At 38.4% G+C, this 13,339-nt stretch overlaps 1 protein-coding gene across 1 annotated transcript in view; it reads right to left on the reverse strand.

Moving 5' to 3' along the window:
* erbb2 (erb-b2 receptor tyrosine kinase 2) overlaps positions 1-13,339 on the reverse strand; it is a 51,551-nt gene that overhangs the window by 2,128 nt on the left and 36,084 nt on the right. The window contains exons 17-26 of the mRNA XM_067430576.1: positions 11,572-11,710; positions 10,285-10,407; positions 9,465-9,563; positions 9,131-9,316; positions 2,103-2,258; positions 1,914-1,989; positions 1,675-1,821; positions 1,347-1,444; positions 572-760; positions 29-401 (exon numbers count right to left, since the gene is read on the reverse strand). Of these exons, the coding sequence (XP_067286677.1) occupies positions 29-401; positions 572-760; positions 1,347-1,444; positions 1,675-1,821; positions 1,914-1,989; positions 2,103-2,258; positions 9,131-9,316; positions 9,465-9,563; positions 10,285-10,407; positions 11,572-11,710 (1,586 nt within the window). The remainder of the gene's footprint in view (positions 1-28; positions 402-571; positions 761-1,346; positions 1,445-1,674; positions 1,822-1,913; positions 1,990-2,102; positions 2,259-9,130; positions 9,317-9,464; positions 9,564-10,284; positions 10,408-11,571; positions 11,711-13,339) is intronic.

The raw sequence follows: 13,339 nt of genomic DNA on the forward strand, positions 1-13,339 counted from the left end.
CCTTTACTTCAAATTATGTTTCACTCACCAGGTTGTGTGTGCACTCCACGTGGCAGTGTATTTGAAAGGAAACCAATAGGGCCATCAGCTCCAGCTCTCCAGTTCTCCAGCTCTCCATCTAAGCCATTGGGAATGGTGGGGTCTTTAGAATAACGACAAGGACTGGATGGAGGACCGTTGTCCTCCACATAACCGTCCAGAAAGACAGAGTCCGATTGGCCTCCAGCGGAAAGGTGTGATATGCTCCGTACTAGAGGTGGGTACTGTGTCCCAGACCACATGGCATTGGCTGTTGCCCCTATAGGAAGAGTCTGGTACTGACTTTGCACCAGCGTGCTGACGGAGGAGTAAAAATCTCTCCCGCTTGGCATACCATCCACCTCTAAACCTTGGTCTGTACTCTAAAGAAGAAAAACAAAAAAATTGTTAAAATTGGACAAGCAAACTTAACGCAAGTACACAAATGCCAACACTTCTAGGTACACAAGCACCGTTCCATGTGTCATTGCATACTGAAATGTGTATTCTATGAGCACAATGGAGCGGGTGAGAAAATGAAATCCTCTCTGACCCTGTGAGATTGGTGTCTGCTGGGTCCATTGGATCTCATTTCTCCTTGTGTGCTGAAGATGCCGCCGGGCTGAGGCACCAGGTATTCTTCCGCATCCAGCAACTCCTTCACATCCCCCCCTTCCTCTGCCATCAGCATGCGGAAGAACTCGCTGTCAACAGGATTCGACAGACTCATCTGATCATCATTCTGAAAAAAGCAGGAGAAAAAAAACTGAAACGGCATGATCTACGCATGTCCATGTCGAAAATGAACTGAAAATGAGAATAGTGATATATTAATTTAGGGCTGGAACAACTCATTGATAAACTCAATAAAGAAAATGATCGACAAAAAATCTCAGTTTACCCTATGCACAAGAACATTGGCACTAAAGTAGTGAAACATTTTAATTACCCATATTTATTTATATTTTTTTGTTATATTCTTATACATATTCAAATTTTGCAGATCATCTTATCTAAACAGGAACTTTCAATGCATGCAAAACAAAACATATTTTAATCTTTATTATTTTTATTATATACAATAATAAATATTATTATTCATTATTATATACAATTAAATTAAATTATTTTATTAATTATTGATACTATTTTTTGAAGGAAAGCATTGGGCAAAATGTGGAATAACCAATTGTTCAAAGAAATAATCAATAGATTATTTGCAACTATATACAGATTATATTTAATTTCTTATCAATGTAGTTGGCAGTTGTAGCCTCATATTATTCCTTATAAGTTCATAATGATCAAATATTTATATATTTACGCACTTGGATGACTACATAGCGTGGGGGATCCCGTGACATGATGCTGAAATCCTCCACCAGGTCCTTAAATCGCGGTCGGCTGTCAGGTTCGATCTTCCAACCTGGAATGAGATTATTATGTTCAAAAAAGTCTCCCACATATTCAATACAAATGAATCCCCATGGACAGCTGATGTGACATCTTGCTGATTACCCTAGGAATCATCTCAGTTTGTAAAAAAGCTATGCAAAAGTCACAGAAGAATTTACAATTAATCTCAGATACATATTTAAATCAGATAAGCACACAAATCTAAACCAGCACTTATCAACATTAGAAATGAACACTTACAATTGACCATGATCATGTAGACTTCTTCGGTACAGATAAACGGCTGGGGGAGTCTTTCTCCCCTCTCTAGTAGTTCTGGAATGTCCCGCGCTGGTATGAGGTCATATGGCTTCATGCCAAAGGTCATCAACTCCCATACAGTCACCCCTGAGATGGAAAGAGCCAAGCCTCAAAGGTTATTTTAAACCAGAGGGTTATCAATTACAGCAGAGCAACTGTAAACCCATGCAGAAACTGACCGTAGCTCCATACATCACTTTGGTGAGTAAACTTCCTGTGTAATATGGACTCCAGCGCCATCCATTTGATTGGCACCTACTCGAAACACACATAGCCTTATTCTTAATGTATACAGGAGAGTAGATTTATCCACACTCAAGCTCGATTTCCAGATCAGTTTTGACCAAAGCAACATGTAAAACACACACCTTTCCCCCATCAGCGTGGTACTCCTTCTCATCTATGTCCAGTAGTCTGGCAAGCCCAAAGTCTGTAATCTTCACGTGGTTTGGATTTTTGACTAGGACATTCCTAGCAGCAAGGTCTCTGTGAACCAGCCTCACTTCTTCAAGGTAACTCATTCCCTGTGTACACAAAGAACCAGACATGAGAACACGACACAAGTGTCTTGGGAATAGAATAGCGATGGGTTACAATGGTCATCTAGTTGACATGAATAGCTCTGCAACATAAATAGGGCTTTTCACACTTAAGTTAACCCTAGGTCATTCTAAACCCTGGGTAAATGCAATCCTGGATTATCTTGCTTCATGTTTCACACTTTATAATTTATATTTTAATTACAATATCATAACCTGCATAATAAAAATTTTCAATACATTTTAATTTTTAATTTTAACGTGTCTGTTCAATATAATGTGATTCAGCCACTGAGTGAGTGTCACAGCACAAACGCAGCAGGAGTCCGATTACATTCATCATAATGAATGAGCTGAATTAGCTCTCGTGATGAGAGCTGAGGTAATCACGGCGGAGGCATACATTCACAGCACGTTTTCAGTTCATGCCTTTAAAATCTTAACTTTCATAGGAATTAATTCGAGAAGTTGAAACACTCACTTTGCTCTGCCTGCTGGCCGCTCAGTGAATGCCCGCGGCTGGCTGAGCTGAGTGCTGTGAGTGCGATCTCCCACCCCCCATGCATGGGTTGAAAACGTGGAAATAGCTCCCTCTGCTGGCTGTAATCTTTAGCCTCTGGCCAAAATTCCTTAGATGACACAAATTGACGATATGTGCTAGCCTGACAAGCCAGACCCACATCAAGATGTTTGGTCAGGGAACTCACCATTGACAGGGCTCAATCCGAGGGGCGGGATAAACGGTTGTCTTTCAAACTCCCTCTGCACGCGATAGGATAGCGCTACACCAACCAGAGCAATGAAGAAGGTGAAGCGGAGCTAGTTGACAGATTAAACTTTTGCCGTATCCGGTCGGCAAAACTCTGAACACTTCTTCCCTTCTTAAGAATGACTTCAGTGCCGTTCTTTGTTCTTTTCTCAGAGAAAAGCTTAACTCCAAGTCTTTCAGAGTCGCGTCCAAAGCTGATTCGAAAGGCCGTTCGCCAGCTTCTGTGTTTACTAGTAGCACGCAAGCACAACTCGGCCGTCATTATGTTAAGCCCCGCCCACCGACTCTATATACGATATGATTGGCCTGACCAGAGTTTGGTTTTTACAGCTCAGAGAAGGTATTGAGAGTTGCTAGACAACACTCGCGGCAGATTAGATTTGCTGCCACTAGGGTGCGTCTAGATTTCTAGGATAGATATTTGCGTCATTGGAGGATTTTTTTTCCAGAAATAAAATGCATAAATCTCTTGTCACAGGGGGATATGAGGGGGAGAAGCACAATTATTCGAATATACTCCAGGGTTTCTACTGATACAAAGCAATATGCTAATCGGCGAAGTAACCCTTTAACAACACTGACGTTTTACACTGTACATTCCTTACCCTGGGTAAATATTCCTAAACTGTGGGTTAATGTCAGTGTCATTGATTATACAAACTCTTGTTCACATGCAGTGATGGGGAGTAACTAGTTACATGTAACTAAATTACTTAATTTAAATGTAACTGTAATCTAGGGCTGTAACGATTTGACCCAAAATAAAAAGCTCGATTAATTTAACATTTTACCTCGATTATGATTAGTGAGCGATTATTTTATGTATTTTTTTGCTTTCCTTTTTTTTTGCCCTCATAAGGTTTTTTAGTAAGTTCCTCATAAGGTTTTTACCATAAATATGTTCTATTATTAAAGATGGATTTTTTTATTTTTATGAAAAAGTGCATTTCTTTATTATTTTAAAATACTTGAAGGAAACAGTTCACTTCACAGTTCAAGCAATTATTGTCTATGAGGTAGATTTCTGCTTGTTGTACATCATACAGATAAATTAACACAGTAGGCCTACATTACATTTATTTGAATGTATTAATGAGAAAGTGATTGTGTGTGAATTAGCCTACTCATTCTGTCTCTATTCATTATGAAGCTGTGGTTTGTACTTACATCAAAGGTATTAAAATATATGCCTATAACGGTTGGGTTTCTAAGCTACTTTAGTGACTTTTCTTTAGTCACAGGACAGGACAGTGTTGACACTGCGTTTCTGCGCGCAATCTTCACGTGATGTGTGAGCTTCTGTCTGAGTGTTCGTTTGTCACAATATATCAGGCATTAGTTCAACATAATACTCTTCTGATTATACTTTAATACTAATCATAATACTAATAATACTTTCATAATACTAATCTGATGGTATAAAATTGCTTTAATGTTCAAACTGGCAGGCCTTAAAACACAAACAAATGACGAAGCTTTGTGAGGACGCAAGTGATCTGCCTTCAGGAAGTGTGCATGTTTTCAGAGATGCATCACGGCTCGGCTCTCTGGGTTACAGAGAAAAGCTGAGCACTGAATGGAGCTCAATATTGTTTTTCGTATTGTTGTTTTTGAATAGTGCACAATCGCTTTAAATGATTCATCTGGCAAGCCTTTAAATGCATTTACTTGACAAACTTTATGAGTACGAAAGTGAAAGCGATCTGGTTTCGGGGCTTGCGTGCGCAGTCTGTGTGTGTGTGTGTGTGTGTGTGTGTGTGTGTGTGTGTGTGGCAGCATGTATAGGCTATAAGAACGGCAATTAACTTACCTGTATAAACTGTGTAAAAGATGCAGTTACTATAGTGATTTTGGACATCTATAAACAAATATAACTGCTCCTGCATCTCTCTGTGAGCCTGCAAAATGCACTTGATGTGACTGATGGGGCGGAGTCACGTGACTAAAACCGAAATAACCGACATGGGAAAAATACGTCGGCTAGAGGTTCTGAATTTCGGTTGCGATTATTTTCCGATTAATCGTACAGCCCTACTGTAACCAGTTACAGTTACTGAGAAAAAAATGTGTAAATAAAAGTTACTTATGAAAATGTTAATGATTACAAAGTAGGTTACATCTGAATATTTGCTGTAAAACGCTATATATGTTGAATAATATTTGTTGTTTTTGATGTGCACGATGCCTCGTGCCATTTAAAGGCCGTTTAGTAAAGCAACGCTACTCTGATGCTTTTGATTGGTTCTCGTTTGAATTTGCAGAGCACCACGTCTCCCAACAATCCACATTGCCACTGAAAGCTTTAGGCTAACCTCTCTGAGATTTGCCACCATGATGAGTGATAAAAATGTGTTCCAGTGTTGGAAAAATAGAAAAGTAATCAAAAAGTAATCAAATGTAATCAGTTACATTACTTTAATAAAGTAACTGAAATAGTTACACTACTTATTACATTTAAAATAGTGTAACTTGTAATCTGTAACCTATTACATTTCCAAAGTAACCTTTTCCAACACTGTTTACATAAAGGCTGTAGCATTGCGCATTGTCACATTATAAATCAAGCGCTTGTGGTCCGCGTAGAATTGACACGTTGTTACATTTTTGGAGAGGTGCACGTCAGGCTATGCCGTAGGCTACGCAGGCTACACTCCTACGATGTAGCTATGGTGTACACTCAATGCAGATGTTTAAATTGGGCTTTAAGCATGTTAACATTTGGCATGCGATTGGTTATCTGTTGCTAAGCTTCCAGCTGTAACATTCTAACACAGAATTATTTCACACTGTACAAGTTTAACACTGAATAAGCCAGTCCCTCCAGGATTTTGCGAGATTTTTTTGTGATTTTTGCGATCAATATTACATTATATGATATTTTGTGGTGGTCATTTCCTGAAATTTGTTTTTTGTGAAAAAAATGTTTTTTTTTTTAATAATTAAGAGACCACATTTATCATATTATGTATTATGTTAGATGCACAATAGTCATACACAACAATAGAACAAACAAAATGCACAAATCTCTTTTATTTTGGTATCTTACAAAAAAAGGGAAATATCTGGGAAAAATAAATACAGCAATAAGCAATTGCCTAATATATAAAGTTCTCAAATAATTTATTAATCAAGTAAACAGTCAGTAATAAAATAAGAACTAATTAAAAAAAAATGATACAAGGACAAATAAATACGACAAAGACTGGTTTTTTTCAGTGGTTGTTACTTGATAGGTAGCCTACATGCTGCTATATATATATATATATATATATATATATATATATATATAACCTATAGGTTGCTTTCACTTTAAAGATTACTGCCTACAGTAATACACAGACCCAATAGCCTACTGTCACATGTCCCAAACCTATTCACTCAATACACCTCCAAGACAGACATTTAGGCATTATCATGGGTGTATTTGATTATGATTATATAGAAGCCTATATAGAACAGATCTGTATACTCGCGAGTGCTGACAGCCGGCAAACAATCCTCCGCTAGTCTGACATTGGTCCATGTGTCAGCAGCAGATTGAGTTTGTGGTATACAGCGCTTTTATTAACTCTTTTTTAGTGTTAGCGGGCATATCATATTTTTATTTGGTTATTCATCAATCTAGAGTAATCAATTCGCCCGGTCCTTGGCACTTAGGCCTATGCGAGACGAGACGGCAGGCGAGAAAGATTCACTTTTGCTTTCACAAAGACCACACACTGTGCACCACCACTTCTGTAATCCTCATAAAAACAATGTATTAAAGCTTTAAATAAATTAGAGATAGTTCAATTAATTTTTTTTACATTTATTATTGAATATTATATTTAGTGATTATTTTGCGGTGAAATGGCAAATTATACAGAACTGCAAAAAAAAAAAAAAAAAGTATTGTGTATGGTGATTTTGCATTGTATTAAGCTATCGCGTAATCACGAAAAACTGGAGGGACTGATAAACAGTGCTAACCCTAGTCGTGACCAAAATTCTGTGCTAACCCCGCTTCTAAATTGTTAAATGTTTACCCAGAATTAAAAGTGAGATTTAGAAGTACTATAACCTGACATTAAGCTAAGTGTGAAAAGCCCTAATGTGAGTAACTGCAGTGTTTCCCCTTTAGTTACCTAAACTGTGTATTTTTACGCTTCTCATAACATAAAAGATCTCTAACATTGTTTTCGCACCATTGCTTTGGCAAAACATCTGTCAATCCAACTAAAATCTAAATTGAAATACAGCTTTGTGTTCTTAATAAATTGCAAAACTGCAAAAGTATAATACGTTGCATTGCATGTTTCAGAGTGAAGCGCAGCATTATGTTCAAGTGAGCAGCTCATGATCCGGTGTTTTCAATATTTCGTTTCACAGTGATCAAACTCAATTTCTGCATGTGTGAGTTTAAAGGTGGGGTAAGTCTTATTTCAAAACCGTTTTAGAAAAAGGACACGGGCCGAGTGGAATAACAAACTTGTACCCAATCAGCAGGTAAGGGGCGTGTCTACTATTGATGGTGAGAAGAGCACTCGCTCGGTGCACATCATTATTCAAAACACACGAGTCACACATGACGGACATTAGCCGAGAACTAGCCTAATATATGCTGCTTGACTATGCTCGTGTGTCATGTTCGCTTGTTAGTCCATTTGCGATCGTATTGTGGCTCACTTCAGCGATGATAAAGACCCTTTCATTTCCACACCGTATGGAGCATCTAAATCTCATCACTGTGTGCTTCAAGCATCAGCTCACACAATGTCTCTGACAAGTAAGATACTATACTCCTAATATATGTTTGCTTACTCTTTTCATGTAACCCTTATATAACCCTTATCCAGTCATAATTGTAATATGGACTGTCGTGCTTGTGTTCTATAGAGTTGTTCATGAGAACAGTTTGATCGCTATCTCTAATCTTGTCATAATTGTAATATGTCGTTAGTTGGATTGTCGGCTCGTGCTATAGAGTTGTTCATGAGAACAGTTTGTGATTTTGTGATCGCTATGACTAATCTTGTCATAATTGTAATATGTCGTTAGCTGGACTGTGTGCTTGTGTACTATAGAGTTGTTCATGAGAACGGTTTGATCGCTATCTCTAATCTTGTCATAATTGTAATATGTCGTTAGCTGGACTGTCGTGCTTGTGTTCTATAGAGTTGTTCATGAGAACAGTTTGATCGCTATCTCTAATCTTGTCATAATTGTAATATGTCGTTAGTTGGACTGTCGGCTCGCGCTATAGAGTTGTTCATGAGAACAGTTTGTGATTTTGTGATCGCTATGACTCTAATCTCGTCATAATTGTAATATCTCGTTAGCTGGACTGTGTGCTTGTGTACTATCGAGTTGTTCATGAGAACGGTTTGTGTGTGTTTTTGTGATTGCTGTAACTCTAATCTGGTCATAATTTTAATATGTTCGTTAGTTGGACTGTCTTGCTTGTGTACTATCGAGTTGTTCACAAGAACGGTTTGTGTGTTTGTGATAGAAGGGATGACTTTTTCATTGAATATTCGACCTGGATTAGATACACAGAGATTCTGCCATAGCCGTTGATGCCTCTGCTCTGGGTTTACGTATGTGTGGGGCGGCGCTATCAAAATAGGGGCGAGACCCTTTTGGGGGTAGGGGCGTGTATGTTTTGGTGATTTGAAATACCAACAACGGTTACCAGATAGCACTTACCCCACCTTTAACATGCATTTGGAAACAGCGCGCATCAGTTATGCTTTATTTTTACATTTTCATAATTGTAATATACTTATGAAATAGTAATTTTCATTTACATTTATTTATTACAATAGTAATATATTATTGTCTTAGGGATAATATTATTATATTCAAACTGGCATCCTAAAACCCCCACTGTAATGTGGACTGAGACACTATAAAGAGACTATAAAGATACAACTAAAAAGAGGTTCGAGTTCTCTGACCATCCTCCTCTGTGTTGGAGTCCTAATTTTGCTCAAAAAGTGCACCAAAAATTTCCCCAGTCTCACAAAATCTTGTGCCAACCACTAAACAGCAACAACATTCCTCAAAGTCTTCCACTATCAGTGCTCGTGACATTCTGCAGACGGCTTACCTTTGCAATCTGTACACACCAGTTGAGGAGGTACTGAGAGCCGATGCGGTCGTTGTTCTCTCTGACATAGTCCAACAAGCATCCGTACGGCATGAGCTGAGTAACCAACTGAACCGTGGATGTCAGACAGATGCCTAACAAGCGGCACACATATGGGCTCGCTACACCCGCCATCACATATGCCTCCTGTGGATAGAAGAACACATAGAGAAAACACTTTTAAGTCAAACATATCCACATACAACACTTATGATTAGGAAGAATAATCTTTTGAATGTTTATAACAGGAAATTAATATTGCAATAAAACATAAGAATGTAAGAAGCACACTCACATCCAAGATTTCTTTGTTGGCTTTGGGCGAGGTGTTCTCACGCAAAACTTTGATGGCCACTGGGATCTTGACGTTCTCCCCATCAGGAGCCCATATACCCTGGTGAGATGAGATAAACTGCATTAATAGGGTTAAACTACATTAAGAACAATGATGTAGAACAGGGTTTCCAAAACAGGGTTTGCTAAGGGAACTGCAGGTGGTTTGTGAGTGTGAAAGTGATCTGGACTGAGATAATATCACAACGCAAAAGAGGTTTGAAGCCGCTTTGAAGTTCAGGTACAAAGCCAATATCAAACACTTAAAGAAAGATTAAATATTTAATCTGTTTACTTGCATGTCATGTGCAAATTAACTTACATCAGAGAGCCGTGAAAATGCAAATGTGTCTTTAAATTATTAAAATATTACCTTCAAAACACAGGAGGTACTTCAAGTAAATACTTTACATCTAAGAGGTTTGGCTGACCAAAAAGTTTGAGAACACCTGATGCCCCTGTTGAAAAAACCAGCATATGCTGGTTAGGTATCTTTTGAACCATGTTTTCAAAATGGTCAAAATATCATTCTTTTTTTTTGTGGGGAAACATGAAATAAATGTTTCATGTTTATAGTCACAAGTGAAGGGTTTGAGATTTTCTGGTGCCATCAGCCAGTCGGCGTTGTCATGAAGTCATTTACCATCAGCTCTGCTCATGGGTTTGTGAGCAAAGATGACAGTCACATTTCTGAGGCTGCGTGTGCCAGCTAAAAAACTAACATTGAGATGATGAGGAAGGGTAACAGATATCTGTCATCCCTACTGTGTGCAGTGTCTAACCTTATAGACTGTGCCGAAGGCTCCAGAGCCCAGCACTCTGAGTTTCTTCAGCTCTGTCTCCTTGAGAATACGCATCTGAGCCTGGTTCGGCATCGCTCCGCTCGGGGTCAGTGGCTCCACCAGCTTCAGGGAAAATAGAGATGCCATAAGACTACAGAACTAAACGTCAACTAGTCAAATAAACAGACTGCTTAAACAGAAGGAATGCATTAGCATGACAACCGATATTCGTTACAATTAAAAGTTAAATTAAAAGTGCCAAGAACAGCACAAAATCTAGCAGACTTTTCTACATTTTTCTCTTATTGTTAGAGATTTTTCTCTTGTTTATTTGATATTTAGGAACAACAGACTCTTTTCCATAACCTATTTTGCTGCCTAGACAGGCTTTTATGGAATCATAAGCACTCTGCAAAGTACAGTCGCAACATCTGTTCCAAAATGTGTGAAAGTGATGTAGAATAAGACACTATAACAACTATAACAACTAAAAAGAGGTTTGAGTTCACTTTAAAGTCTACAAAGTAAAAATAAATCACTCAAAAAATATAAAATATTTGATCTAATGATTTGCACGTCATGTGACCATTGACCAACATCAGAGAATCGTGACCCTTGTCTGGCTATCACCAGACAAAGCTCAATTTAAGATTGAACATTGAGTCTGCTCTATATTTTCTACTGCACAAGCGTCTTAAACGGGGATTATTCAAATGACTCTGTATGCAATTGGAGTCCTTCAACCAATCAGACCACAAAAGTCTTCTCTATCTGTCATCATGATAAACCTGCCAATAGCGCATCAGGTGGATAAGCCAGTCTGCGATTGGTTCCCGCAAAGGTGTACCAGAAACAGTAGAAATGAATGTACAGGTTTCCAGACTGAACTGCAGGGCAAAATCAAATCGCCGGCAGATCAAACTGCGTTTACTCAGTCTACCGTGACCCTGATTATGTTGTTAAATTATTGAAATATTAACTTTAAAATCTCAGGAGGTATTTCATGTAAATATTTTGTAAAATGTAAATTATAACTGATTCAGTATATATAAAAGCTGATTTTAAATCAAATAATAGGTCTTTTTGATGTGTAAATGTTGGCAGACAAAACCTAATCATTCATCTAGCCGACATAAGAAAAAGAAAGATTTCTGTATCTTACTTTTAATAAATGCTCTTTTTGGACTGAGTTTGAGTTATAAAAGATGCAGTATGTTTTCTTAGTTTTAAAATAAAGATCGAAAATCAAATTCTACATGCAAATGAAACACTCTGCAGAGATCTGACCTCATGCTCCTGTAGAATTCTCCTCATGGTTTCTTTCTTTTTCTGGTGTTTCTGTCGTCGCAGGTAAAACACCAGCAGTGCCAGTAAAATGATAAAGAGAAACACTCCACCAATTGTGATTGCGACTGTTGTCCCAGGCCTGCAGGGATTTCGTTTAAAAAAAAAAAAAAAATTTAGTGCAGCCTATGGTTAAATCTTTACTGTATAGCTAATGTTAATAACTAGACTTTTACATTTTCTTAATTTTTGTGTTTGCGTGGGCTCCACACAAAAATATGGATATTTTTCTTCCATCAATTCGCCTCAGAAAGCCTTTATCAAGCCCCCGGAGCCGTGTGGATTACTTTTATAATGGATGGAAATACTTTTTTGGTCTTAAAATTTTAGGCTGCCATTCATTGCCATTATAAAGCTTGGATTAACCAGGACATTTTTTAAATATAACTCCCAATTGTATTCGTCTGAAAAAAGAATGTGATATATACCTAGGATGGCTTAAAGGGTTACTTCACCGCTTTTTCATATTAAACTATGTTATTCCCTTAAATAAAACGAGTCGATACATACCTCTCTCGTGTCAGTGCGTGCTCTTAATCTTTCTGACGCGCGGTGATGATCTGATAGCATTTATCTTAGCCCACTAAGCCCAGTTCATTCACTATGGTACCAAACAGAGATCAAGTTAGAAGTACCAAACACCTCCATCTTTTCCCTATTTAAATACAGTTGCACGAATAGTTGAACGATCAAGTATGGTGACAAAATAAAACGTGGTACTTCTCTAATCGGATTAAAAAGGAGAAATGGAAGCTTCAGCTTAAGTTCTGCCAGGAAGACTTAATTACTTCGTCACTACTAATTTCATCTCTATCCAATCACGGCTTCACATTTTCTGTATAAAGGTCGTACTTACTCATGCTTGAATTCGCAGATGCCGATGTGACAACAACCTCCACCCTCCCCACCACCACCACCAGGATGGTTCCGTCCATACCTCTAAGGGGGGTCTGCTGCGCCCCCGCCTTCATCTCAGGCAGGGATTTGCTGATCCGCTACCCTCGGATCATAAACTATGGAGGGGGCCTACGCCAAAACTTATTATGCTTGCTGGGCTGTTAATAAATGCATACTTCATTCATCATTCAATCTCCGAGTCTTTCTGGTAGAACTATAATGTATGGCGGAATAGCACTTCTGAGAGTACTTCGACTCGGCGCAGTAAAAAGTCCCGGCCGAAACATCTTTCCTCACACCTCCCCCTCACTCTCTCATTTCTGTCAATAGGGAGATGTGAGAGAACATGTTTCGGCCGGGACTTTTTACTGCGCCGAGCCAAAGTACTCTCAGAAGTGCTATTCCGCCATATATTATAGTTCTCCTTTTTAATCCGATTAGAAACGCGCCACGTTTTATTTTGTCACCATACTTGATCGTTCAACTACTCGTGTAACTGTATTTAAATAGGGGAAACGTGGAGGTGTTTGGTACTTCTAACTTGATCTCTGTTTGGTTCCATAGTGAATGAACTGGGCTTAGGGAGCTAAGCTAAATGCTATCAGATCGTCACTGCGTGTCAGAGAGATTAAGTGCACGCGCTGAGACGAGAGAGGTATGTATCAACTCGTTAAAGTTAAGGGAATAACATAGTTTAATATGAAAAGGCAGTGAAGTATCCCTTTAAGGGTGAGTAAATTATGGGATCATTTTCATTTTTACGTGATGTATATGTGGTGCTTGCTTTGGGAAACACTACTAAATAATATGAGTA

This window comes from Pseudorasbora parva, chromosome 21 (genome assembly GCF_024679245.1).
Source record: "Pseudorasbora parva isolate DD20220531a chromosome 21, ASM2467924v1, whole genome shotgun sequence".
In the NCBI taxonomy this organism is placed as follows: domain Eukaryota; kingdom Metazoa; phylum Chordata; class Actinopteri; order Cypriniformes; family Gobionidae; genus Pseudorasbora; species Pseudorasbora parva.